The 26,909-nt window shown below is 41.8% G+C and overlaps 1 protein-coding gene across 3 annotated transcripts in view; it reads left to right on the top strand.

The window, feature by feature from the left end:
* Nucleotides 1-24,273, top strand: part of Afg2a (AAA ATPase AFG2A) — a 172,075-nt gene extending 147,802 nt beyond the window's left edge. For 2 of the 3 annotated variants that reach the window (XM_029474938.2, XM_021157763.2), the window contains exon 16: nucleotides 23,933-24,273. In XM_029474938.2, the coding sequence (XP_029330798.1) occupies nucleotides 23,933-24,109 (177 nt within the window). In that variant the 3' untranslated portion in view covers nucleotides 24,110-24,273. The remainder of the gene's footprint in view (nucleotides 1-23,932) is intronic. The other variant, XM_029474939.2, reaches the window with a different exon arrangement.
* Nucleotides 24,274-26,909: the final 2,636 nt, after the last annotated feature.

Raw genomic sequence — 26,909 nt, 5'->3', positions numbered from 1 at the left:
GAAAAGCCCAAAAACTAGAGAAACAGGTTTATATTTTTAAATGGGTGAAGAAAACTCAATAGAAGGTTTTTTGACACATTAAAAAAAAAGTTTGAAATTCAAATGTTAGTGTTATAAAGTTTCGTGGAAACATCATGTATCCATCCTAAGGAAGAATCACAGAATCATTTTGCCATCCACTCATCTAATGCTTTTTTCCTCTACCTTCATCATTGAATTTTCTTTATCTTTTTTCCTCCCTTTGGCTGCATGAGCTCACTCACTCAACACACATATGCACGCAAGCGCACACACACATTTTTATTTTTATTTTCAAAGAGGATGAATGTTTTATTTGTTTCTCACAGTGTTGCATAGCCAGTGTTTCACAGTGGGAAAACAACAGCCAACACAGCACATGGCAAAACAAGACACTACTCCCTCTGACACTGTACAACACTTTCTTGCATTCTCAGGCATTTCCAGTGAGAAGACACTAAGTCTCTGACCAAAATCCAGTGGTGGATATGGGCAAGGTACCAAATTATGTAAGATACACCACTGTTATCTTGAACTATGAAATTCTTTTTTTTTTTTTTTTCCTGAGACAGGGTTTCTTGGTGTGGCCCTGGCTGTCCCGGAACTCACTCTTGTAGACCAGGCTGGCCTCGAACTCAGAAATCTGCCTGTTGAGCTGGGCGTGGTGGTGCACGCCTTTAATCCCAGCACTCGGGAGGCAGAGGCAGGCGGATTTCTGAGTTCGAGGCCAGCAAAAAAAAAAAAAAAAAAAAAAAAGCAAGCAAGCAAGCTGCCTGTCTCTGCCTCCCAAGTGCTAGAAAAGCGTACGCCACAACAGCCCGGCTCGAATTATGAAATTTCTATAACCAGTAGATAGGGTCTCACCATGTAGCTGTGGCTGGTCTTGAACTTGTTATGTAGACCGATCTCGAACTAACATCTGCCCGTTGAGTGCTGGGATTAAACAGTGGTCTGTCACCAAACCGAGCTTATAACCACTTTTCACCGCAGATGATCTTAAGAATTCTAAACACCAGAGTTTAACCTCTAGTCTAAATACTTAGTATGGTGATTATCAAAAAAATCTGCACACTATGTTTATCTGCATCCATTAGGAAGTTGGGGGTGGGTCTTAAGTAGCACTGTCAAGAACAGTTTCAGTTTCTTTCCATTAGTACTGCTAAAAGTTATTTCAAGACCTCTATTCTCCGCTAGTTTAAGACTAGCATGCTGGGCAGGTCATGTCCCAGTTTTATCATGGAGGGGTGCCATGGTCACTCCTCAGGGGACTTCACATATTCCTCATAAGCTTCTTCACTCATCATTCACCCAGCTCGGAAGGGTCCCTCAGTGTCATCCTGATCAGCCAACCATCTTAACAGGATTTGTTGATGAGCCCTGGGTTTGCGGCAAGTGCTTCATTGACTTCAGTTACCTCTCCTGACAGAGAGGAGAGGAGAGTTTACTGGCAGCCTTCACTCTCTCCAAAGCACCAAACTCCTCTTGTTTTTTCAATTTTGTCCTCACTTCAGGCAGACTACAGTAAACAACATCTCCCAAAGCTTCCTATGCAAACTTGCTGATTCCCATTGCTCCAATACCTTCCTCTTTTGTTATCCATTCATGTTTCTCTGTGAATTTATGCATGACAGCAAAGCAGATCCAGTGTGCAGTGAGCCAGAAGGCCAAGGCAGTGCTCAGGCTGCAGGCATAGCCCACAGACTCCTTGACACTCCCAGCAACATGATCTGAGGTCCGGAGGGTAACTGTGCTCCTCCTCCGCCACCAGGCTGGTGGGGCCACCTTTTTTTTTTTTTTTTAGCAGTGCTTTCAATTACAGTAAAATGTATTTGTGAGTCTGTAGTAAGTGCTCAGGGAAGTGCTTGTCTACCTCTCTCCCTGTGGCTGCCTTCCCTCTCTCTGTCTTCTAAGTAGGACTTGTAAGGCAGTGTCTTTTCCCCAGCATGTGTTTGTTTTCAAGGTGGGAGTTAGATCAGATACAGTCTTTCACGTCCATGGAAAGTTGTGTGTTAGTATGTGGTCTCATTTTTAACGTACTTGCAGACGTCCTAGTTATCTGAGATCACTTTCACATGGACTGAGGTTAAGCTTTATTTCTTTTGGCTTGTCCCTTCCTCAACAGACACTTCCTCTTTGCCTTGAAAGGACAAAACGATGTTCAGCTGTCTGGGCTTGGGCCCAGTATTTGATTTATACATTATTTAATTTCCTCCTGAAAATTGGAAGCAGGACTCTTAGGAATGGAAGTGAGTAGTTTTCGTTTGTTTAAGGACACTTTTAGATTTAATATAATCAGTAGTAGATGTCAGCATGATTGGGGGCGACTTAAGGTGAAACAAATAAAGTTAATACAAAAGAAGGGTACTTGACAGTAGGGAAGAGCTGAGGTTTCTGCATCACTTCTGGGTTGTCTTCCCCACACTGGGGGATGTGCTCTTTAGGCTCCCTCTGACTTGGGTACAGTTGCAGTTACACAGCAGTTCCTCAGAACCACTACTGTACCTTTCTATATTATGAATTCAGGAATTTAAAAATCAATTCTAGAAATTGCATTTTGTGCTTCATGGCCACTTTGGGGCAGTTTATTCCTCTGGCCATGTTACTCTGAGGTTACACAGTCTTCCTCTTCACTACCTAAGCTCCTACAGCTCTGGCACATGGGCTGCCTGTGATGCCTCACTGGGCACTGTTTCCTTTTATACCTCCTTCCCTGTACACTGTTGATCTGTCTCACTGGAGCTCTTCGTCCTTGTAACAAGCCCAAGCTTTCGTCTTCCTGTTCTTCTCAGATAGCCCTTTGCTTCATGATCCTTTCTTTCCTCTTTCATACAGATTCCATTCTCCAGTATGGAGATAAGCTTAAATGTTTCCAAGGTTGCTTCTTTGACCTCTTCTCTCCCTGGTGTTTTCAGACTTTTAGCATTGTGTAACAACATTGTCATCTACAAAGTTCACACTTGAGAACTGCTTGGTCACTTTACAAAAACGGAATAGCTGAGGCTGGGGAGATAGGAGAAGCTGAGCTCAGTTCCTTGGCCCTTGTGGTAAAAGTAGATTCAGTAGTGATGCTTCATCCGTAACCCCAGCACTGAGGAGGCAGAGACCAGTGGAATTGATTGGGCAGCCAGGCTAGCTGATTGCTGAGCTCCAGGTTCCTTGAGAGGTCCTATCTCAAAAAATAAAGTGGAGAACAATTGAGGAAGGCATATGCAGTGTGCATCATGTACATGCTTCTCACACAAGCTTGCAAACACCACACACAAAAAGTGGAAATATTTTAAAATTTAAACCGTTGAGCCCATTCATAGCTTTCTTTGGCTACGTGTGGCTCTTCAACCACAGGTCAGACACACCAGTGTCAACACTACAGTGTAGACACACCAGTGTAGCTGCTTACCTTTTCTGACTGCCAGAGCCTGAGAAGCTTAGAGAGCTGCAAACAAGCATAGTTGGAAAACTACTACGGTCCTGTCAGGCTGCTTTTGACCCCTTTGAAGGTAGTCTGTCCTTTGCTACTTCTGTCTTCACAGAGACCAACTTTGCAGAATACCACCTGCACATCATGATGGTCCTTAAGTTCAGGCCCTAAAGTCTGATGTTGCTCAGCACCCAGCACCTCCTTCTCATCTAGCTCAGGGACGTCTGATGGACTAAGTAGAGAATAGTCACTGTACTTGGGCATCTAAACCCAGAGCTACCATTTAACTTTTGTATGATTTAGGGCAGTCTGTTCAAACCCATTAAAATTTGGTTTGTTGGTTTTCATTTATCAATTTTGGTTTTATCGGGAGATAACTTCTTGCTGGTTTATTGGGAAGTCCAGGGTTTATATGAAAGCCCTGGGCCCTTCAGACTCCTCAGCACCTTTCACATTGTGGTGGTTCTATCACAAGCCTAACTATCATCAGTATTGTTCCCCCTTGCCACCATTCCATGTTTCTCATGTTAGTTATTTCACTGCACATTCTAAACAGGCATTGGTGGCTTACTCTCCCATCTGCATCCCACAGTTTGAGGTGGCCCTTCTGTTTCGTTTCCCATGAATGTAACACAGTGACTTCTCTTAAAAGTTTTCTTAAGTTAGTTCAGGTGAGTAGAGTAGCTCTTCTTCTCCCCTAAGAGGCATGCTGGCTATACAGTGTTCATAGAATTCAGTTTACATTTGTATCTTCACATTTTAATCAGATATTAGCACTTAAGTCATTTCTCTCTTATTTTAGTACATTGAAGCTTAAAACAAACCAACTTTTAAATTAATTACTCTACAGTTCCTGAGACTAAAGGATTATGGTCTGAAGTAAATTTTTTTTTTTTCCCTTTGGAAGCAAACTTACTGTGTAGCTCCAGCTGGCCTGGAACAGCTCGTAGACCAGGCCAGCCTCTGTGCTGGGATTAAAGTGTGTACCACCATGCCGAGCTAATGATTTTTTTTTTCTTTTAAAATAACTCCTTTGGGACCGGTGAGATAGCTTATCAGGTAAAGCAACTGCTGACAAGCCTCAGAACCTAAGTTTAATTCCTGGGACCCACATGATTGAGGGAGAGAACTAGTTCCAGCAAGTTGTCCTCTGACTGCCACAAGTGTTGTTATGTGGAGTTTAATAACTCTGTTAGTTCTTAATATGATCCGCCAGCCCCCCAATAATCGAGGCAGAGTCCTATTGATTTATTTAATCAGCCTTAGTACAATTACTGGGCATTATCCCTGAACTATTTTTTATGCTACTCTGGCTATTTGCCAGCTGCCCTCCCCAAGTTACTTGCTGTTCGAGTCTCACCCCCGACTGTTAGTATTCCATCAGTCTGTCCTAAGGGAGTATGTCTCATGTGCTCCTGACCCATCCCATCTAATGATTGGAAATGCTCCTGCTCTCTCTGTCTTCTTTCTCCTCCTCCACTCTCTCTTTCTCTCTCATTCTCTTCATGATCCCTACCTGCGACCCCAGTAACTAAAACCCTGCCTACCTCCGTTCTCCTCTATAAGTGGCAGTAAAGCCACTTTTAGTTAGCCAGTCAGAGAAGATTAGTGAGCAGTTTATACAACATCATTTGGTGTAAGTGAGAACCAGCTTATTGGGGCTGCAACCAAATCTTGGGGGCTGATATTTAGCATTTGAATACATAATAGCACTAGACCAACCCCCAACACACAGGTCCATTCCCTACCCTAACACACACACACACATACACACACACACACACGGACACACACTCAAATACATTCAATTTTTAAAAGAATTACTTCGTAGTTACAAATGATACCAAAAGTAAAGTATTTGAGATAAGAGAAATGCAAGCATTAAGTTCCTTTTTAGTGTGTATGTTTTTTACTTTATAAGGGCAGCCAACCACAAAGGTTTTTTTTCAGTTAAAATACCAAGTTTTTCCATCTACATACTTTTTCTTAAACAAATATTCTTTTTTCCCTTAGCATATTTCTGAAGAAACAAAACTTTTCTGCTTTTGAAAGGTAACACTTCTTTACAAATCACATGTGGCTATCTTACTTGTCATTCCATAAGCTACATAGAATGGGTTGAGTTAAAAACATAGAAACCAAATAAAAATACAAGAGATTAAAGAGGATTAGACTTAATGAATGTTAAATAAAGATCTTTTTTAGTACCACTTTATACTCCACAGTGGATATAAATAATTTCTCGAAGTGTTCTACGTACAGATTCAGTGTGAGCCTTGGGAAGGCCCCACGTCTTGACCCAGCACTCCCATTAACATTTGAAGACTCATGCACAGAAGGTATGGCTCTGTCCATAGTCTAAATCTCTGTCTTAGGACAGAGACACATTTATATTTGCTTATAGACGGGACAAAAGTTGAGCAAGTCTTAGCAAACAGAACATATTCATATAGAGTACCTTCTTAAAAGCACCAGCATGCCAGCTGCTGAAGGATTGCCCTGACTGGGGCTAAATGCTCTGAAAGGCCACTCAGCAAAGTGCCTGGTCAAGATGTGGAACCTTCCCAAGGCTCACACTGAATACACATGTAGAACACTTTGAGAAATTATTTATACCTACTGTGGATTCTGTTAAAACAGATTCTTATTAACATTCATCTAGTCTGAGCTTGTTTAATCTCTAGTATTTTTATTTGGTTTCTATGTTTTTAATGCAACCTAATTTTTTTAGAAGTCTTGCTAATCACAAGTGTCAAAACACTAGTCACAGGAGGTTCTTAACTTGAATTTACATACTGTTGCACAGTTCAGGGGTGCTGAAGGCTGTGCGTAGTTATTTTAGTTTTTGGCAAATCTCTCTTTTTACATTATTTTCCTTTTTATTGTGTTTATGGGAGTTTTGCCTATCTATGTCTGTGTACTACATGCCTGCCTACATTGTTTATATCTGTGGTACATAAGTTTGTGATCTTCCAGGAATTAAATGATAGACCCACATATTACTGTGTATATTATGTTAGTGTGGTAGTTCCACACTTGTTCTGATAACCTCTGAGAACAGGATCATTCTGAACTTCCCAATTGTCACTTTCTAAGCCCGTAATTGCTACTCTGGAACTTCAGAGCCCAGGCAGAGCTGATCTGAGATACCCTGAGCCCCATTAGCACTACAGCTGCAGCACAGGATCAGCAGCTATGTGAGCCCAGAAGACAGACTAACCTCTAGTAGCCATGCTAGGAGAAAAGCTAAGTCAGTGGCTCACATACACATGGCACTAGTAGCAGCTATGGAGGGACAGTGCTGTGCCTAAGGCTGGCAAAAGCTCAAAGCCTTGAGAAGCTGCTCAAAACAGAGGAAAAAAGAATGGAAGAACAGAGGCAAGTAAGAAAGGGAAAAAAAAATAGTATGATTTTGAAATTTACCTATTCTAAAATTTTGGCTGAACAATGGTTTAAAAGGTATATGTTGTATAGTCACTCCTTCATGTTCAGTGAAAGAGAACATTAAACTGAGTTTTACTCTGGCCTGTTAACTGTCTTGACACTGACATATGAGTAAGTTTTAAAATAAAGGGGAAGTGAAGAACTGGAATCAGCTCAGATGCCTTTTACATAGGACTAGGTTGAATAAACTGCAAGTGTGAAGGGAATGAGAGACAGTTCTCCATATAGTGTGAACTCTTGGATATATTGTTGTGTGAAGAGAGCAAGGCAGAACAGTGTAGTGTGCTAATAACATTTACATAAGGAGTTAGGAAGAGCAAAGCTTCCCTCTAGAGGTAATGGCCAAAAACTAGGCATGGTGACCCAGACTTGTAATTGCAGCACTTGGGCAGAGGAAGCAGAGTCTATACCATGCAAGGAAAGAACTCCCAAAAATTGGCCTCTACATGTAGCATAGAAATATACACATTAAAATTTTTTTTATTTTTTTTTTTTGGTTTTTCAAGACAGGGTTTCTCTGTGTAGCCCTGGCTGTCCTGGAACTCACTTTGTAGGCCAGGCTGGCCTCAAACTCAGAAATCCGCCTGCCTCTGCCTCCCAAGTGCTGGGATTAAAGGCATGCGCCACGGCGCCCGGCTTAAATACTTTTTTTTTATGTGGAAAATTTTTAAGGCATGAGAAAATACATAGACCATAGAAGTCCCTTTAACATGATGGTAAGAGAAAAGAGGATGAGAAAATTCTTCCATATGAGCTGTGCTACCGTACATATGAGGTATGCTAACTGAATGCAGTAGATATGAGCTATACTCAACTCAGTGTAGTGTACTATAACTTTTAATCCCAACTCAAACATTTTCTGCAAATATTATAGCAAGATCTTAGTAATGATTGATTATTTATATCAATATTATTGATGTTAAGGACTTCTTGCAATTTTTAATAATTCTTTTAAAGGCTTGTACTAAAATATTTAGAAATTAGATATTCTGATTCTGAGTTTTGTTTTTTTTAATGCAATGTGCTCCTGGGGCTGAGGAGAATGAAAATCAGCCGTGAGTTTTTTACCTTAAAAGCTGCTCAGCAAAAGAACGAATGCTTTCTGTATTTTCCCTGTCCCCTTCACCCCTTTCCCTCCCCCCTCCCCTCCCCATCCTCCTCCTCCCATTTGTCGGATTCTGACTGTTGTTGTGTGTCTGTCTGTCTGCCTGCCTGCCTGCCTGCCTGCCTGCCTGCCTGTTTTTCATACTTAAGTACTATGTTTTCATAGAGTGGTAATATTCTTTCTTTAAATGGTCCTTGGTAATTGAAGCCTCCTTCATCTTCCCATTCACCTCTTCTTGAGAGAAAATGGGACAGCTTCTGGAGTGGGTGTAGCTGTTATGACAGATATTTGAGGTCAATTTCTGTCCACTCAGAACTACAGCATACAACCAGAGGTCTGTAATTTGGGATGTTGTCCACTTCACCCTTCTAAGTCCTATCAACATGCATTCCCAATTACATACATAATTTTAATTTATTTTAAAGGCTGTCTTCAATTAAATTTTCATAAACTTCCAAACTGAACAGCCCCATATTGGGATTTTGTAATCTGTCTAGTTTGACCACTTTCTCCAACAAGATAGTCAGTACATGTTTGCCGTTTATGTAGAATCTCTAGTTGCCAACAAAAAGAATGAATTTTACAGAAAGAAAACTGCTACTAATTGACTATGACCCATTCCTGGAATTCATTTCAAAAGAATATCATAACTTTTTCTTTTTCCTCAAGAATTTTCAAAGAAATTATGGATTGATGTCTTAGTGGCATACACAACACTGCTTTGGTTTGCTTTGGTTTGCTTTGGTGTTTGTTTGTTTTTTAAAGTAAGCGCTGCTGGGCATAAATTGCCATGTGGCACACACTACTTCACTTTGAAGCAGTATGCTACCGAACTCTGAGACAAGAAGGAGTGTAGGCAGTACATGTTGACAGGTTCACAAAGAAGCAGAAGGCTCAAGTCACCCGTCTAACCCACTACAGATTTTATTCCTAGCCAGGGAAAAACTGTCATGTCATCATAAAGTGACAACACGCACAATTTTACTTTATATGTGCCCTCACCAGGCCAGTCAGAGACTTTCCTTGGGATTTTTGGTCACTTGAACTATTAAGATGAGAACTTTTTGGTGGCCAAAACTGTAATCTGTAGAGCACAGGAAGTATGGATGGTTGTGTTTGCCACCATAGAGGGGAATAAAGTACAGAGAAAATTGCATCTAACAGTCATGATAAAAGCCAGTTGTGGTGGCAAAATCTACCATCCTTCCTGTTCCTGAGGCAGGGGATCACTTGAAACTAACCTGGGTAACATAGTGAGGCCCTCTCCCCATGAAGAAAAACGACTTGAGAGAATTTCTGGTGGCATTCTGGTCCTTCCAGTTGGCACTTGACCACCCCTCACACTTACTTTCTAACAGACCCAGTCTTTCCTAAAAATTCCTTCTTTAATCCAGATTACATTTCTGTCCCTGCAGTTGAATTCTAGTACACCACAGATATAACAACTGATTGCATATATTTGAAGAAATAAAAAAAGTTGAAGCAGAAACTAGAGTAGCTGGCTCAGGGGCATTCACAGATGGAGTGCGCTGCAACTCCTGAGCACCTTTTAAGTACAGCTTTCCTGTTTGTATTTGCTATGGAGTTATAGATATAGAGCCTTAAAGACATCAGGATTTGGAAAAAGATTTAAAATTTCCGAATTCTGATGGTAACCCTAAGTTTAACATAACTTACATGGGAATATGTAAGTGTGGGGAAGTTGAAATTCTGTACATACTACTAAAAGAGGAGTCATCAGAAAGATAGTTCAAAATATTTTGTTTGCAAGTAAAATCTCATTTTATGGTAGAACTTTTTTGTTAAAGGCATAACTATGTTACATTGCTAGCAGCATGGTGGGATCTTAGCAGTCCATTTACTTTTAAATGATGAGCAAATTCCAGGACTTGTAGCTGCACACGCTCTAGCACAGTTTTTAAATTACACCACATCTTGAGAGTGTTCTTTCTTTCTTTTCTTTCTCTTTCTTTCGAGATTTATTTATTTATTTTATGTATGTGAGTACACTGTAGCTGTACAGATGGTAGTGAGCCTTCATGTGGTTGTTGGGAATTGAGTTTTTAGGACCTCTGCTCACTCAGGTCGGCCCCGTTTGCTCAGTCCCTGCTTGCTCCTGCCCAAAGATTTATTTATTATTATACATAAGTACAAAAGGTGTACTTTCTGCCAGTGAGTTTGTATGTACTAAATGAATGTGGATGTTCATACTTCAGTGAGACCAGAATTGATGGAGAACGGGCAGATCAGACTGATGAAAGAATAGAGACTGTCTGCTTGCTTTCACATTCTTCGTATGTTACTATAAAACATACTGTATATACTGGAGATCCATAGTTTCAATTATATCATGATCCCTTTGTCCAGTGAATTTATATTTCTGTACTTAAGAAAATTTACTGGTCTCTTCCTAATTTGGGGGAGGGGGTAATGTATTTAGAAGTCTGAATGTTGACCTAATTTAAAGTGATATAACACGCATAGATACAGACCTGAGATTTAACTCAAATTCATTTAATTTTGTATCTTTTAGATTTTTAAAACTAGGTAAACACCCTCAACTCATCAGAAACACCAGCTGCTGCATTCCCCATTACACTGTATTAGTTACTTCTGTATTACTGTATTACTTCTGTATTAGTATTACTGTATTACTTCTGTATTAGTATTACTGTATTACTTCTGTATTAGTTGTTAGGTACTTTCCTTACCGGTTTGACCTTCCTCGTGATTATTAATGTATACGATCAGCAAGCATCCTTAGACTCCTCTTTTTTTGGACCTCATACCAAACCTTCTCTTTAGGATTCTTGCAAACGAGTGATAGTGGTCAAGAAAGGCTGATGAGTTTGATATCCATTAAGCAATGGTAGCCAAAAGAGCATAGTAAAATGTGTTTTGATTCAGACTTTTCTTCACCTGAAGATCATCCCCACCCAGCTTGAGCAGAAGAGGGCAGTATGGAAAATGTCCCCAAAGCTTGTTACTGTGATCTGTGAAGTATGTCACAGCTGTAAAATACATTTTATTGTTAAAAGCAAGAACTGGTACTGGAGAGATGGCTCAGTGGTTAAGAGCACTGGCTGCTTTTCCAGAGGTCCTGAGTTAATTCCCAGCAACCATGTCATGGCTCACAACCATCTGTAATGGAGTCTGATGCCCTCTTTTGTCATGTAGGCTTACATCCAAATAGAGCATTCATACACATAAATAAATCTTCTTTTAAAAAGGAAGAACTAGATTTCACTGTTATCTTCTACTCAGTAAAATTGGAGAGTTCCTTTTTTTTTTTTCCTTTTGCATGGACATGTAGAAAATAGAGTTTAAAGTTTATGTGACTTAATAGCTTTCAGATGAGACTTACTGATACTAAATGTGTCATGCTATCAACCAGCGAAACACACGTGTATGTACCTTTGCTTCCTCACAGGTGAATTATCGCTGATTACACATAGTTAATGCCTCCCGCTTAGAAATTCTGCTCTTACTTAGTTAGCCATTTGGTTTTGCAGTTCTTTCACTGTGTATAATTTGTAATTTTGCCCTAGCATTTTTTATTTGAATAAAAATAGAATATAAGTCTTTCCAGTAAAGTTCAAAATAAATACATTGAGTTGTATGTATGAATAGATATAGAAATTTTCTAACACAAAAAGGAGAAGCTAAGGAAGGAAAAACTATGTATTCCCCAACCTCAGTAAATACAGACATGCAGATTCTGGCCTCAGTTAGGTAAAGAGGGGAAAGTAGATCTTATAAGTCAAGGCTTCAGAGACATGGACAGTTTAGAGATTGCCACTCAAGGCAAGCCGAGAATTCTTGCCATCGATCAGAAAGAAATTTCAAAACAAGCCAGTATGAAATAGAGTTGGTATTTATTAGAAGAAATATTAAGGAGCTGGAAAGACTGTAAAGTGCTTGCTGAATGAAAATGGGATCCTGTATTCAGATTCACAGCAACCATGTAAACCACAGCATGTTTGCAGCCCCAGTGTTGAAGAGCAGAAGCAGGTGGATCTCTGGAGCTTACTGGTAAACCGGGGTAGCTGAATTGATGAGCTCCAAATTCCATGAGAAGAAACTTGAGAAGAACCTGTGTGAAAAAAAGAGGTTGAGTTGGAGAGATGGTTTAGTGGAAGAGCACTGGCTGCTCTTCTGAGAAACCCAGATTTAAATCTCAGCACCCACATAGTGGCTTAGAACCATCTGTAACTCCAGCTCTAGGAAATTTGATGCATTCTTTTGGCCTTCATGAATATTGCATGCATACAGACTTACATGTAGGCAAAACACTTGTTTATATAAAATAAAATATAACTTAAAAAAATTGATGTTGAATAGCAATTGAAAAGGACATCCAGTGTCAATCTCAGCCTCCCTGGGCACATGGCACACATCCACATGAGCACATATATACACCATTCACTCATATACACAAAGAAATTCCAGTTATTACAAATATTAAGCACAAGGGTTAAAAGAAGTGCTGCTCCAGAAGAAATTAAGACACACCACAGAGCATGGGTGTTGGTTTCTTAAAGAGGGGTTTCACTTCTCTGCCTTAACAGTAGTCATTTGTAGGATTTTGGTTATTTTTGTTATGTTTGGTTGGTTTTGAAATTGATGTCTTCAAAGGTTTGCTGGGGAACTAAATGAGGTAGTTCTTACAGGTACACCACAAAAGTCTAGATCATGAGAAGGGAAACGTTGGGGTTCTTCACTTGTAAGCCAAGTTCACAGTCTTGTCCTAGATTTCCAAAAAGTGTCTGGAAGAGGAGTGATGGTCATCCATGCTTAATCCTTAAGGTATGGTTCACTGCTATCTTAAATGAAATAGCTAATATATGGAAGCAGTATCTTATCTCTGTCAGCAACCTTCACAGTAGATGTTCATTTTCCTCAGCTGGAGAGGCTTCAGCCAGACTCAGGAGTGATAGGCTCCTTTTCCTTTCTGTGTTCCCATAATTCTTCCTGGCTTTCTGTTGTGACTCAGTGAGATTTAAGAAGGTTTGGAATGTGGTTATTATACAACACTTTAGTAGTTCTTAACTCCCCTTAGGTCATGAGACCTTTTTATTCTTTGATGAGAGCTTTAAACACACTGGAGTCTAGACAAGTGCCAATGAATATGGCTAGTGGGTGTTTTCACAGGCTTCAGCTATATGCTAAGCCCTATAAGGCCTATAAGGCTTTGGACCCTTAAAAACTCTAGTATATAACCAACAATAGTACACAAAACTGGTGAAATGCCACTTGAAATATTGCTAAGTGTATTTAAGAAAGATGACTCGATTTATAATTTGAATTTAAACATCTTAGTGTCAACTTCTATACAAATGTCTTGTAAAACAGTATAAGTATTACCAGTCAAAGAAAAAAACACCTCAAGGTCCAAAAGTGAAGATGTATAAATTTATTGTGGACTTCTGAGGATATCTTATCTGATGAAAATTGTATGCTTTGATTTAATTTCAGTGTATTTCTGTGCTGGGCAGGGGGAGGTATCCTTTCAGGAAGACTGCACTTTGAATTAGAATGATATACGTGAAGGAAAACTAAGGTGGCCTTACTGGCAAGTGCTGATATACTTTCATTTATTTGTCCCTAGGACCTATCTCTAGAGTTCCTCCTTAGCTGACTATATATGTTATCAAGCCTCTCCTCCTCCTATTTAATATAAATAGCCCTAAATACCACACCGTGCTAAAAATGATTTCAGTGTATGGTAGCACAGTACTTTAATCCCAGCACTCAGGATGCTGAGGCAAAAAGGTCACCATGCATTTGAGGTCAGAGGGCTACATAGTAAAACTGTTTGAATGAGTAAATGAATGGTGTCATGTCAGATGCTGATCATCAGGCAATAAAGATGAGAACATAGTACACGTTCAAACTGCCTCAACAGCAGTCTCTGCCACGCACATCTCTAGAATAGTGGCAGAGAGACTCAAACCCTCCAGATTTATGAGAGATTCCTGGAGCTACACAAAGAGACCCAGTCTCAAAAACAACAAAAACTGTGGTGCTTGTTTCAGGGCTCTCCCAGCCTGCAGGGTCCCACTAATGACACAGCATCACATCATAGGGTGTTCCTTATGCCCAGGATGATGGTGCCTTTTTAATCTAGGTTATCTGGCAGTTCCAACAAGGGGTGAGGGCTGGGGGTGGGGGACTGAAAGGGTAAAAGCTAGTTCTTGTATGTCTTCAGATATAACAGACTTCAGCAGGAGGTCTAACATGCTAACCTCTGAGGTGTCATGCTAACCTGAAGTAGAAAAGGGCTCTGAGCCTGTAAGGCCTTCACAGAAATTGTAGTACAGGGATTCGACATTTAGCACAGATAACTAAACCTTGACAGTTGTGATATCTTGGAACAGTGAAAGCAGCAGTTAGTTATGTTTGAAACCAGGGGTATATATGGGCCATGAAACACCCCTCACTGAGACTCTAGCACTGCACTGAAGGAAGACTATAAGAGAGGCCCTTTGAGCACCTGTGAGTTGACATGAGCTTTGGGTTTTACTGCTGTTTCCTGGTACTTGCTATCTTGTAGGCAGTCAGATTCCTTGTGTGACCAGAGAATGGAGCTCCTGCCATCTGGTCCATCTCAGCACTGCACTGGAGTACTTCCTACCCTCTTCTGCTCCATGATAGCTGTTTTCTTTTCAAAACCCCTTTTTATCGTGTTATGGTGGTTCCATTGAAGCTGGAAACACTTAAAATCCCATAGGAACAAAGAACATTCCGGATCTTTCCAGCCCCAAACTTCTACAAGATAAATAGTTTATCTGTGTGTAAATTTTCCTTTGTGTTTTTGTTTTCTTGAGATGGAGGTCTCCACTACAGCCCATGCTGGCCTGGAACTCACTCTGTAGATCTAAACTGCAATTCTTGCCTCACATTTTAAAGGATAAGTGCTTCGTGCGACCCATAATTAATCCCTTCTACCACGCAGCGTGGCTCCCTGAGCTGCTAGTGGCTGTGCCGGGCTCGCCTCCCTGTATCTGTAAAGTTCCCACTTCATCTGCCCCCTACTCCTGCCGAGCCTGCTGCGCTGCTTCAGATCCACCTTTCAAGCTCGCCTTTCAGCTGCGGTTCAGCTACTCAATGGCCCGCCCTCCCTCCCATCCACAGGAGCATAATCTCCCAGGTAGCCTCCTTGAAGCACCTCCAGAGCATGCTGTTCACGAACAGCAAGACACCACTCTTACTGGGTTCCTAATCCCTTCCACACACAGGGAAGGAGGTCACAGGGCTGAGAGAGTGAAAAGAAAAGAGAAGGGGGCGGGAGAGCCAGAGCAGCACATTGTCGCGCCAGTGCTCCAGCGGCTGCGCCGCAATCAGCGCCAGCTGCAGCCCAATTAAGCTCAACAGGTCACAGGTGTTCCAGACAGAAGACGCTTTTAACAAAACCACTTTCTGAGAATACCTAAGAAATTTTTAAGCACTGCGGCCCGTTTCTTTTGGTGGATTTTTTAAAGCTATTTACTACACTTGAAATACAAAGAAGCTGAGATTAGGCCTTGCTGTATGGCGTGCTTTCTTCCTGCCAAACAGCAGGAGTAGCTCAGACAGCTTCTGGGCCATTGTGGGTTCAGTGTGCAGCTGCAAGGAAGGAAAAAGGTCCCCTGAAGTCCTGCGGCCTGTCCTGAGCAGCTCATCAGCACCAGCAAGGAGCTCTGAAATCACCATCTCTCAGGTGCACTAGAAGTTAAACTGTACAGTGTCTTAAGCCATCTTGGAGAGTACTGTTAAACATGGTGTCAATTCAACTATCAAGAATTAACTTTTTCAAGGGAGAAGGGGAGTGTTTGGGATATATCTCAATTGATACAGTGCTTGTCCAGCATGAAGGAAGCCCTGGGTTGGCCCCCAGCACAACTGGGCATGGTGGAGTTTACCTGTGATCCTAGCCCTGAGGAATTGGAGGCAAGAGAATCAGAAGTTCAGTATCATTGTCAACTACCTACAAGTTCAAAGCCAGCTGTGATACATAAGACTCTTGTGGGTGGGGGGTTCATTTTGATGGACTAGAGATGTGTAGCTTGGTAGTAGAGCACCTAAAAAGCCCATTCCATCACCAAAACATGAGAGAGAGAGAGAGAGAGAGAGAGAGGGAGGAGAAAGAAGAGAGAGAGCCCAATGGTTTGGTTTGACATGTTTGGTTCTGAGCCCCCTCATGGTAGCTTACAAAGATCCAGTTCCAGGGAATTCAACTCCCTCTTCTGATCTCTCAGGTACACACATGCAAGCAAAATGTTCTTACATACATGCATATATGTATATGTGTGTTTGTGTGTATGTAGCTTTTTTTAAAAAAAGAACCCAGACATGGTGGTAGACACATTTAATCCCAGAACTCAGGAGGCAGAGGCAGACAGATCAAGTCCAGGCTGGTCTACAAAGGGAGTTCCAAGACAGCCGGGACCACACAGAGAAACCCTGTCTCGAAAAAGAAGGACAGAGGGAGGGAGGGAGGGAGAGGGAGAGGGAGAGAGAGAGAGAGAGAGAGAGAGAGAGAGAGAGAGAGAGAGAGAGAGAGAGAGAGAGAGAAGAGAAGAGGAGAGGAGAGGAGAGAAGGAAGAAGAAAAGAAAAAGTAGAAAGGGCTTTCCCCATCTAAAGTCACCTAGTCCATTTGAATCTGGATCTGTTATGTCTCTGTCCAGTGTGAAGGGCTTTGTGCTGGGTAACCTATTGGTTGTGTCACTTTGGGGATAACAGTGCTTTCTGAGGTAGTTTACTAGAAAAGTTAGCTAGAACTTAATGCTTTGGGGCAGGAAGCAGCTCCTGCTCCTCCCCCTCCCCCAATTGCACCCTGAAGACATTTGCAGCAGCACCCCTACCTCCAAGCTTCCAGGCTCCTGTGTTGTGCATGTTTCCCTGTTGTCACTGTCACTGTGCTTGTCCAGTAGCAGAGGGCAAATTCCCCCAGGCCTTGCCTAGACATGGAAGCAACTACTTAAGTTACTGCTTCTGATGCTGCATTCACCAGAAAAGACTGGTTCCACTGTGAAACTGAAAGGAACAGCTCTAGCACACAGAGAATGAAAGTTCAGGCAGGAAACTGCCAAGCACAGTCATGGTCTCTCCTTCCTATTGACTACCTTTAGTAGTCAGCATTTGCCTGGATTTACTCTTTATCACGTTTTAAAAAGCATTACTATCTTCTCAGAAGCTGTGTTGGTTGTAATTTTTGTGTTATCCTGCTTCTATTTTGCTGTGCCCAGACACTGTTTAAACTCTGCTTCTCTGGTGGGTTGGAGATAAGAACCATAGGCTATATATAAGAGGTTTCCTTTTTCTCCACAGTAAAGTAGGACATTGTTCAGAATTCCATACAGTTGCCTCTTTGCCCTTTTAGGTTTAGAACTGCATAGTCAAGAGCCTTCTCATGCTGGGGCACTGTGTCCACATGCAGCTTGTAGCAGCACTGTTAATGTGTGGTGCTACAGCTACTGCTGCTGCAGGAAGCCCACACAGAATAAGCCTCCGTCTCCACTGCTAACTACTTTTCTCACTTAAAAAGACTCCCTGTTAGGTGAACCTGGTGATTTGTAGAGAGTTTTAGTGCAGACTCTTCCTCTTTGGTGTTCATCTCAAATTTACCTAATTCTTTGACATGGTGTTCCTGTGTGCCTTGTGTTCTTGTTAGATAATTAATCACCAGCTCTATTTTAACTGCTGAATGAATGAAAAGAAAATTTGTGATATGTAGGCACCAAATAAAGTGGTATGGCAGCCATTGAAGCAAAACACATCTTAGTCTGGCTCTGATAATGAGGTCTTGGGAACAATTTACTAGTTTTGTTTCTTGTTTGTTTGTTTGTTGTTTTCATTCATACAAACGTGTTTCAATCTCCCGGCAAGGCACATACGAAAGTTTAGATATCTATTGATTCATCAAAACTGAATGAGATTATTATACTCTTTTGTGTTTGTAGTCTGCTGGCCAAAACACCCTTTCTGGCAGCTTGCTGATAACTCCTTTAAAAAATGAAATCTGCACCTATGGGGGAAAAGGGAGGATCCTGAAGAAATTAAAGGCTGGCTTCTAAAATGGTTTTTGCTAAAGAAGCTCAAGTGGCCTTTCTCAACAGATTAATATTCCTGACAGTCTGTGAGTCAAATTCATCCATTTGTCTACACATCTCAGCAGAGATTTTCTGTGGCCTCATGAGAAAAAGGAAAAACTGAAATAACTGTTGATGAAACGGTCCTGGACTCTGACTGGTTTGGGGCATGATTGTCCTTTGTAGGAACATCAGTCTATGCAAACGCAAACTCATCTCATTGTGTGGTGGTGGTGGTGGTGGTGGTGGTGGTGGTGGTGGTGGTGGTGGTGGTGGTTTTTTTTAATAGACCTTATTTATAAGCTACCAAACAGTTTTAGTTTAGATTGAAGGCCTTTCTTCAGAGATCTCATTCCCAGATAGACATGTGGGCAGCTTTATCTGAGAAGCCCCCCACCCCACCCTTCCGATGCTTACTGCAGATGAAGGTCCAGGACAGACTTGCTGGTTTGCAGAGTCCTTTCACCAGGACAAACACCCATTTTCATTTTTAGCAAACTTCCATTCAAGTCCTTCAGACAATTATATATACTGCTACATAGTTTTGCAAAAACATCCCTGTCCTGTGTGACAAAACCTGATCTACCTAAAAAGGGTCTCTCAGAAAGAGTACATTTATATTCTAGACAGTTTCTAACTCTTGACTTCTACAGAAGTGACTGAAACCACCATAACACTCCAGACCCAAATACAACGTGATACAATATTGTTTATTCCTTTTCATTTCAGGAACTTGCAAGTGTAACTGACAAGAGTATATAAAAGCACTACAGATCCTGTGCAATAGCATGCATATGTAGACACCTGGTGATAAACAAATAAACACGTGGGAGCTGTCTGTGGCTCTTATCTGACTCTATCCCTCTTAGCTCCACGACATGTCTGTTCCTCGTACATCTGTCCTTAGCCCCTTTCCCTTTTGTCTCTATTCTGAAATACAAGAAAGTAGAGTTTAAGGGATATAAAAAGGGCATGCTGTTGGCTTTGAGTAAGTTTTCTGGTATAGTTAATACAAGATGGCTCATTGGATAAAGATGCTTGTTTCTAAACCTGACAACCTGAGTTCAATCCCCAGAACACATGTAATAGAAGAACTGACTTCTGCCCTTTGTCTTTTGACTTCCACACGTGTGCTGTGGCAAGCACCCACACCCCCTTGAGAAATAAATATAATAAATAAAAAAATTTCCAAAGAAAAAGAATATCAACAGTTAAAACTATGTGTTGATAGTCTGCTAAAAATAGGAGAGGAGACGAGTTCTGTGGGAAACACTGGGTGTCTTTGTCTCATTCCAGATATTGTGTCAGATTGGCTGGCTAATTTTGATAGGCTCTACCCAGTTGCTATTCACAATTTGGGTGCCTGTGGAATTACATATCAGTCACATGGATTTGTAAGACAGGACTTTCTCACTGTGTCGTTGTGTATTAGAAGGGTCAGACCAGCTCCCAAAGACCCCTTCTATAAGGGTACCAAACCCATCCTTGCTGGCGGAGAACAGAGTGGCTTACATCCCAGAGCCTCCACATCCTAATGCTACTACTACCTTGGAGATTAGGCTCCAGCATGAGAATCTTGAGGACAAAACACTAACATAAGTGGGTTAAAGCAAACTGAGCAGCTGTCATTGCTGGACTTCAATTATCAACTTCCCAGTTTGTTTGCCTATTCCCTGAACGGAGCAGACCATTTTACGTTGGCTTAGACTTTGATCATGGAGTTCTGGTCATTGATATCTCCCAGGGAAATGTTCACCTGGTCCATTGGAGCTGCATTTTCTTCTTTTTCTTTTGCTGCCACACACATGAAACTCAGTGAACAACTTTTGGTAGTCATTTTTCTCCTTCTACCATGGACTCTGGAAATCAAACTCCAGGTGATCAGGCTTGTGCAGTGAGGCTTTTACCCACTGAGATACCTCTCCAGCCCTTTGTGTGTGTGTGTGTGTGTGTGTGTGTGTGTGTGTGTGTGTGTGTGTCTGTCTGTCTGTCTGTCTGTCTGTCTGTCTGTCTGAATTCTTTCTAAAACAGCAATGTCTTCCTTTCTACAGAAAATACTCTGGTTTTCCTTCCTGGGAGTCAGTAGTGTGTTTCCATCCCCTGGTGGTATATAGTGATGAAAGACAGATACAGTTCCTCACACCTCTAAATCCTATATTTTACCTCTTGTAGTTGCTGCACAGAACAGCTAGTCCATTGGTGTTGATTGGGGAACGGAAGTCTGGCTAAGGAATCCATACTGCCTATTCTGGTTTTGATCATACATTGCTAAGTACATGTGGTATAAAAGCAAATTAGCAAGAAAGAATTGTGTAATTGGGTCTTCCAAGTATTCCCTGTCATCATACAAGATAAAGATACATGATATCAAGAGGGGGAAGTGTGTTGAAGTAAGTGCTAAAACTCATCAGTAGAAATACAACAGCAACTCCTTCCAACGTGTCCAGTTGGTGACACTGTGGCAGTCTTTTATGAGTTGAATTACCAGACCATCTCATAAAACTTGCTGCTTACGATTTTGTCTTAGACACATTCATAACTTCTTTGTGGGCCCATGGACTGCATACAGGTTGGATACAGCTGTGAGGAGGACTCTAACATGAGGCCCAGTATTCAGCACTTGTCTCACACTGTCTTCCTTCAAAGGTTCTGCAAACCCTCCCATCTAATCCAAATGTTTCCAGCTCTCTGTTTCCGAGTTCTACCCCCACAACATAGTTGAAATGTTTTTATTAAAATCAAAGCCATTCTCAGATGTTAATACATACTAGAAGCTCCAGATTATAAGCATCTAGGTAAATTCTTTTCCAATTTAATAACTGGATTCTGACAAGAAGCCTGCCAAACCACATCATTTGTTTTCTTTTCCCAATGTGCCACAGTCCTATCCACTGACCTGCTGGCCATGAGAACCAGGTTCCAGGCATCCTTTTGGTCATCTCCTTTCTTATCAAGTCCCTCTCCCCAACACCAACACCACATTATGTGCTTTAGAAAGTGTGCAAAACTTAAGGGATCAGTTACAGAGCAAATGAATGAGTATAGAGTTGGTGTTTGTCTAACCTTGATAGGAGATACTCAGAAAATAGTTATGTTGCTCTAAATCTCAGATTGGGTCAGTAAAATGTACTGTTGACCCAAAGTCTAGCACTTTGCTCTTTACTTATCAAAGAGAGAACTACACTCTGGATATATCCTCTCTACTATTGGAGCGTGAGGAAGGGATACTTTAGCACCCAGCACTCCCTGCTTCTCCAGTGATGCTTCTACCTTGTCTGGATGAAAGAGATAGTACTTAGGTGAGTTGGCGAAAGGACTCTCCTATTAAGGCCTCTCACCTCCCTTTGTGGCTCTCAAGTTCCCACTGGGATCACCATGTTGCATTTGCTGTTTTCTGCCTTAGCAATTTTGTAGCCACTGTATTTTCAGAAAAGCATCAACATGCTTCAGAAAGCATAACTACTGTAGTTAGCTTATGTACTCATTAATGAAGCTCAAAACTAAGAGTTACACTGTTGAAATTTGACAAAGCCACCCATATGTGTATGTATGTGTGTGTCTGTGTATGTGTATATATATATACACATACACATACATATGTGTGTCTGTGTGTGCGAGAGAGAGAAAGAGAGAGAGACAGAGAAATAGAGAAACATGTCAAAGCAGGCTGCTAAATCCCCTAGAAAGCTACTTGTATCTACTTGTCTTGCTAAGCAGAGGAACCATTTTGAGTTAGGTGGGCAAACTGTTTCACCTAGCTTTTGTTCACCTATATAGGGTACAGCTAGTATCACTATCATTCATTTTTGCCCCGAAAGTTGGAAATTTGTTTTCATCCAGTGGGCCAGTTCACCACAGTAATGCAGGACATCTTTGGAACAACACTGGCCTCTGCCTGCTTCAGCTGTCTGAAATCCAGTGAACCTTCCTTCCCAACATCCTCTCAGATGTTCTCATTCTCTCTGTATCAATTCTACTTTCTCTCCAGATTCTTCTCAGTTCTCCCAGCTTTCCTCCTTGAGGAAACAGTCCACTTTTCTGATATTACCAGAAGTCAAGAGCTCATCACAGAGATACAAGAAAGAAATGTTTCATATGCTGGTCATATAGCAAAGGTTGAAAGAAATGTACAAACTCTGTGCTATGATAAGAGGTGCTGGTTAGCAGGGCCTCACGATGCATCATAGTACCTCTGTTAAGGGATCCTCCCTCCCAAACTTCACAGGTAGCCTATCCTTCGCCAACTGTGTTGGGAATGGGGCCAGAGGTGGGGTATTATGTCCAGGCCACACACACTTAACAGGGCATATGTGGGTTCATGTTTTGCTCCACTGCAAACAAAACGCAGAACACTAGACTGCGTTTATCCTGTACCACTGCTGTCAGTGCTGGGCTGGAGCAAAGTGTTGATGCAAGGCTCAGTGGGTGGGAAAATGCAGCCTAGAGTGTGGGAAGCCAAAGCTGGGGTTCCCTGACTCCCAAGAATCCAGTAGCCACTGGAAAAACCACACAGAAGAGTTTGGGAATAGAGGATTGGGGGTCCCTGGGCCTGCAATGAAGAGCCCAGGGTTGTGGGTTCCCAAACTCCCAGACATCCAGGCACCACTTGGAAGAAGGGAATTGGGAACAAAGTTGGGGACCTGTGGGCTGAGGACAAAGACAGGGAGTGGGGGGGAGATGGGGAACTCTGGCTTAGCGGTGGTTGTCTGGGAGTGCAGAGGGTACTTCTATGGGAGACTTAGACTGTGGCTCTGTAGGGGAACGTTTTCTCCATGCTCCCATGGCTGTTCTTGATGAAAGGGACAGTCCTTGGTTCTAAACTGTTTCTTGGTTGTTCATTGTGGAAAATGGAAGCATACCACCTTCTCAAGGTAGACCAGATTAAATACCTTTGCAGGGAAGAATACCCAGGTGCCTCAAGATACCTCATTAGCATGGAGAACTCTGTTTGGGGCTACATGGCCACAGGTCACATTTCCTATGTGGGAAGATAGCACACGTTCCAGGCCAGGAATCTGGTAGGGAGCAGGGAGCCACCTACCATCTCAAGAGTGCCGAGGACTCTGAACCCACTCAACTGTACCAAGTTTTCTGACATGGTCCACTGTCCCACACGCCTGTTTGTATAAAACTTTGTGCTGGCTCTAGTTTGCTCTGGAAAGAACAGACAGCTCTGTATATGGTTGCTTTTTCCATATGTAAACTTAAAGGGTTTGCATAACATAATGTGAGACCCTGGGTCCATTTATAGCACCACCAAAACACCAAACATTAATCTGAGCAACTCCCAAAGTGATGTGCTCATAGTGCAGAAGTCACACCACATGTCAGAAGCTGTACCCAACAGGAAGTCTCACCAACAAAACCTGAAGAATGACAATCTATAGACATGCTAACATTGAAAGCCCACACCGCCTCAGCCCTATACAGCAGCTAGGTAATTCTGAGAGCAAGAGAAAGAGTCAACTCCCCAAGAAGAGCACAGAGACTTTTTCTTTTCTAATTCCAAATGATCGGCCCTTAAAACATACAGACAAGAAAGACTGTACAGACTGAGCAGATTGTACTTACATATTTAGAGCTACACACACACTCCGATAACAAAGAAATAGAGGCCATGAACCTGAAAAGAGTAGTGGGGTACATAGGTTTTAGAAAGAAAAGGAAAGAGGGGAATGCGGTAATTATAATCTCAAAAATAAAAAGGGTTTTGGTTTTCTGGGGGTTTTTTCCCAGTACAAAGATTCTCTGTGTAACAGCCCTGGCTGTCCTAGAGCTCTTTTTTTGAATGTCATTCCAGAGATAAATATGTTGAAAATAATTTGTCTGAAAAAGAGTCCTGACTGTTCTGCCTTCTTTTATTTGTTCAATTTCAGATCATAGCGGTCTGCAAGGAGGCCGCTCTCCTAGCTCTGGAAGAAAACATTAAAGCTGACTGCATTATGAAGAGGCATTTCACTCAAGCCTTGAGCATTGTGACACCCAGGATCCCAGAGTCACTGAGACGCTTTTATGAAGATTACCAAGAGAAGAGTGGACTACACACAGTCTAAAAAAATACTTACGTGCATATATTTTCTAGAGAAAAATTTGTTTTCAAATTTTTGTCTTGAGAGTGTTTACTGTTTCTTAATAGGTAAATGTTTGAGATACCTTCACTGGAGTTGAAGAGCCAGTGTTTTGACTCATTTGAGTATAATAAACATTTCTCTGGGCAGTTCAGCTAGTTTTATCTTGTGCTTTTCAACAGTGTATAGTCAGCCTTGTATTACATCCTTACTCCAGAATTCTTGTCAGTGTGGGATACTAGAAGCTTCTTTTATACAACATGGAAAATGTATTTGCATAAGAACATCATGAAGAGGATCATCAGGTCTCTGCTTTAAAGATTTTGTGAAGCTTAGGTTGGCCTATAAGTCTGTGTATAGCCAGGGAGGTTGGAGGTTGTGACCTTAAACTTCTGAATTCTGCTGCCTCTACCCACCAAGTGCTGGGATTATAGGTATAATCCCCTGTACTGTTTATTCAGGGATAAACCTTGAACCCAGAGCTCAGTGTATGCTAGGAAATTGCTCAGCCAGCTGAACCGCATCTCCCACCTCTCATCCATACTCTGAAAGGCCAGCCAGGTTTAATGCCACGTGTACTGTTCCTGTTGCTATTGTTGTCACCTGCATTTATGACCAGAAAGCATGGAATTATCATAGACACTTCAGTACCCTTGGAAGGCTTAGAAAATTTAAAGTGTAAGGCTAGTTTGAGCCCAGAAAGTATTCTTAGCTTTTTGTAAGATACTGTAAGAAATTCGGAACATATACCAGTTTTAATGTATAAGTACATACAAGTTACCAGTTACTTCTTCGTTAAAATTTAAACAGAACTATCAGGATGGCTCATCAGGTAAAGGTACTTGCTACCATCCCTACCAGCCTGAGTTCGATCCCTGGGACCCACATGGTAGACAGAACACACAACAAGTTGTCCTTTGACCTTCACATATGTACCATAGCATGTGCACTAACACACGACCCTTTAATGTTACATAAACCTTCTTTAAAAAACTGTCCCAGTGATTCCCAGAAACAATGGAAACCTAGCAGCTAATGTTTGAGAATCAGCCAATTCAGGAACTCCTGACCACCACCATTACAGGTGCAGTTCTGTGGCTAAAGTTATCTGAAGTCACATCACAGCTGTTCCTTCCATCACTGTTTAGTGTACCTCCAAGACAGCATTGGTCACATAACATCACTTAAGGAATGACGAATGTTACTATTTAATACTGTGCTGTCAGACTAAGTATTATATTTACTTAAATAATATCAAAATGTTTGATCAAGCACACTAGGTGTAGAAAATGTCATCATTCAGATCATTTGGTTAGAATTGAGCTTAGTGGCCAAAATCCTAGCACTTGAAAAGTGGAAGTACGGAATTAGGAGCTCAAAGCCAACCTGGGCTACATAGTTATTGTGAAGGCAGCCGGTCTACATGAGATCCTGTGTTGGGATAAAAAAAAAAATTAGGCTTACACACTCAGGTAAACAAGGCCTCAAGGCTACTTTTGTGCTCCCATTTTCATCTTAGTTACTTGTAAATAGCATTGTGAAGAGGAAGGGCTTCAGTTTCTGCCTGTATATGACCCAGAATCCATTAAGGTAAGAGAAAAATCTGATTCATCAAGGGCTGGGCAAGAATCTGAAGAGAATACCTTTCCCATGAAGTACAAACTAGAACTTGACCTGCTCAAGTTGGGGAAAGAAAAGTGTTGGTCTTAGCCAACAAAGGAGTTTGGGTGTTGCCACATTAAAAAGCTGTAACTGAGCCTCAGCTTCACATACTGCCCAGTTTGAGCTCTCCTCTCCATACCCCACTCCCACAGGGCATGGCTAAACTAGAAATTCTTCCTCTGGCAGAGGAGACCACAGAAACCTCCCTGTGCTTTGCCCTGTGCTTTGGCTATTTGAAAAAGAGGCCTGTGGACTTATCCACAATGTTGAGGTATGAAACGCCTTCAGGTTCCCACAAAAGCATGAGTCCATGCAAGAATTGTCCTTAACGTGGCCAACAGCTCCACTAGTTGGCAGGAAGATACCTACACCCAGCTACTGGAGGTTCCGAGCAGCTGACATCCACAGCAAAGGGTTTATAATCCCCAAGGGTGAGGATCAGGGGATACCATGTCAACAGGTGCAGCCACCTCAGAAAGCAGCCCTATAATCTTGGGTCTCTGATATGCACAATGGCAGTTTGAAGAGGTTTAGAACAATAGACCTACCTGTACCTGTAAGAACAGTTGAGGAAGTGTCGGAAGTCATACAGTAGAACACACTGGAACTTGAGAATAATCAGAGGCACAGAGTTGAGCAGGAAAAAACATCATAGAAGAGTCGATAAGATTTCAAACATGTAAGTGTAAGCCTACACAGCAAGGCCCTGTCTCTAATAGAAATTACATGTGTGTTGCTTCAGTTTTAAGTAGGCCTTAATGAGCATCACAATCCATGGACTTGCGTCATGATCCATGGCACTCACATCCTGTCTAAAGACTCCGGAACACTGTACAAGGATGACAGAAGATGCAGGAAGAGAGAGACCTAGGGAAGAAAGGTGTTGATGGAAGTTAATGCCTTGCAGCTCAGAACACCTGGAACCTGGGTGTTGCAAATACCACCACCGAGTCTGTTTCTGTGGTACTGTGGTGGCAGTGCAAAGGAGACAGACGCTCAGAATTGAAAAGGATTTCAGAGCACTAGTCATAGAAAGCAGAGGAAACCCTGAGAGTAAAGTTCTGAGTGGATGCATGTCATTGACATGGACACAGCCATAGCAAGGACTTGGTAAATACGGGTG

The sequence above is a fragment of the Mus caroli genome, unplaced genomic scaffold, assembly GCF_978045245.1.
Source record: "Mus caroli unplaced genomic scaffold, Mus_caroli_1 scaffold_3, whole genome shotgun sequence".
Classification (NCBI taxonomy): Eukaryota; Metazoa; Chordata; class Mammalia; order Rodentia; family Muridae; genus Mus; species Mus caroli.
Note: the sequence above shows the minus strand (reverse complement) of the source record. Positions and strands in the feature narration are given on the sequence as shown.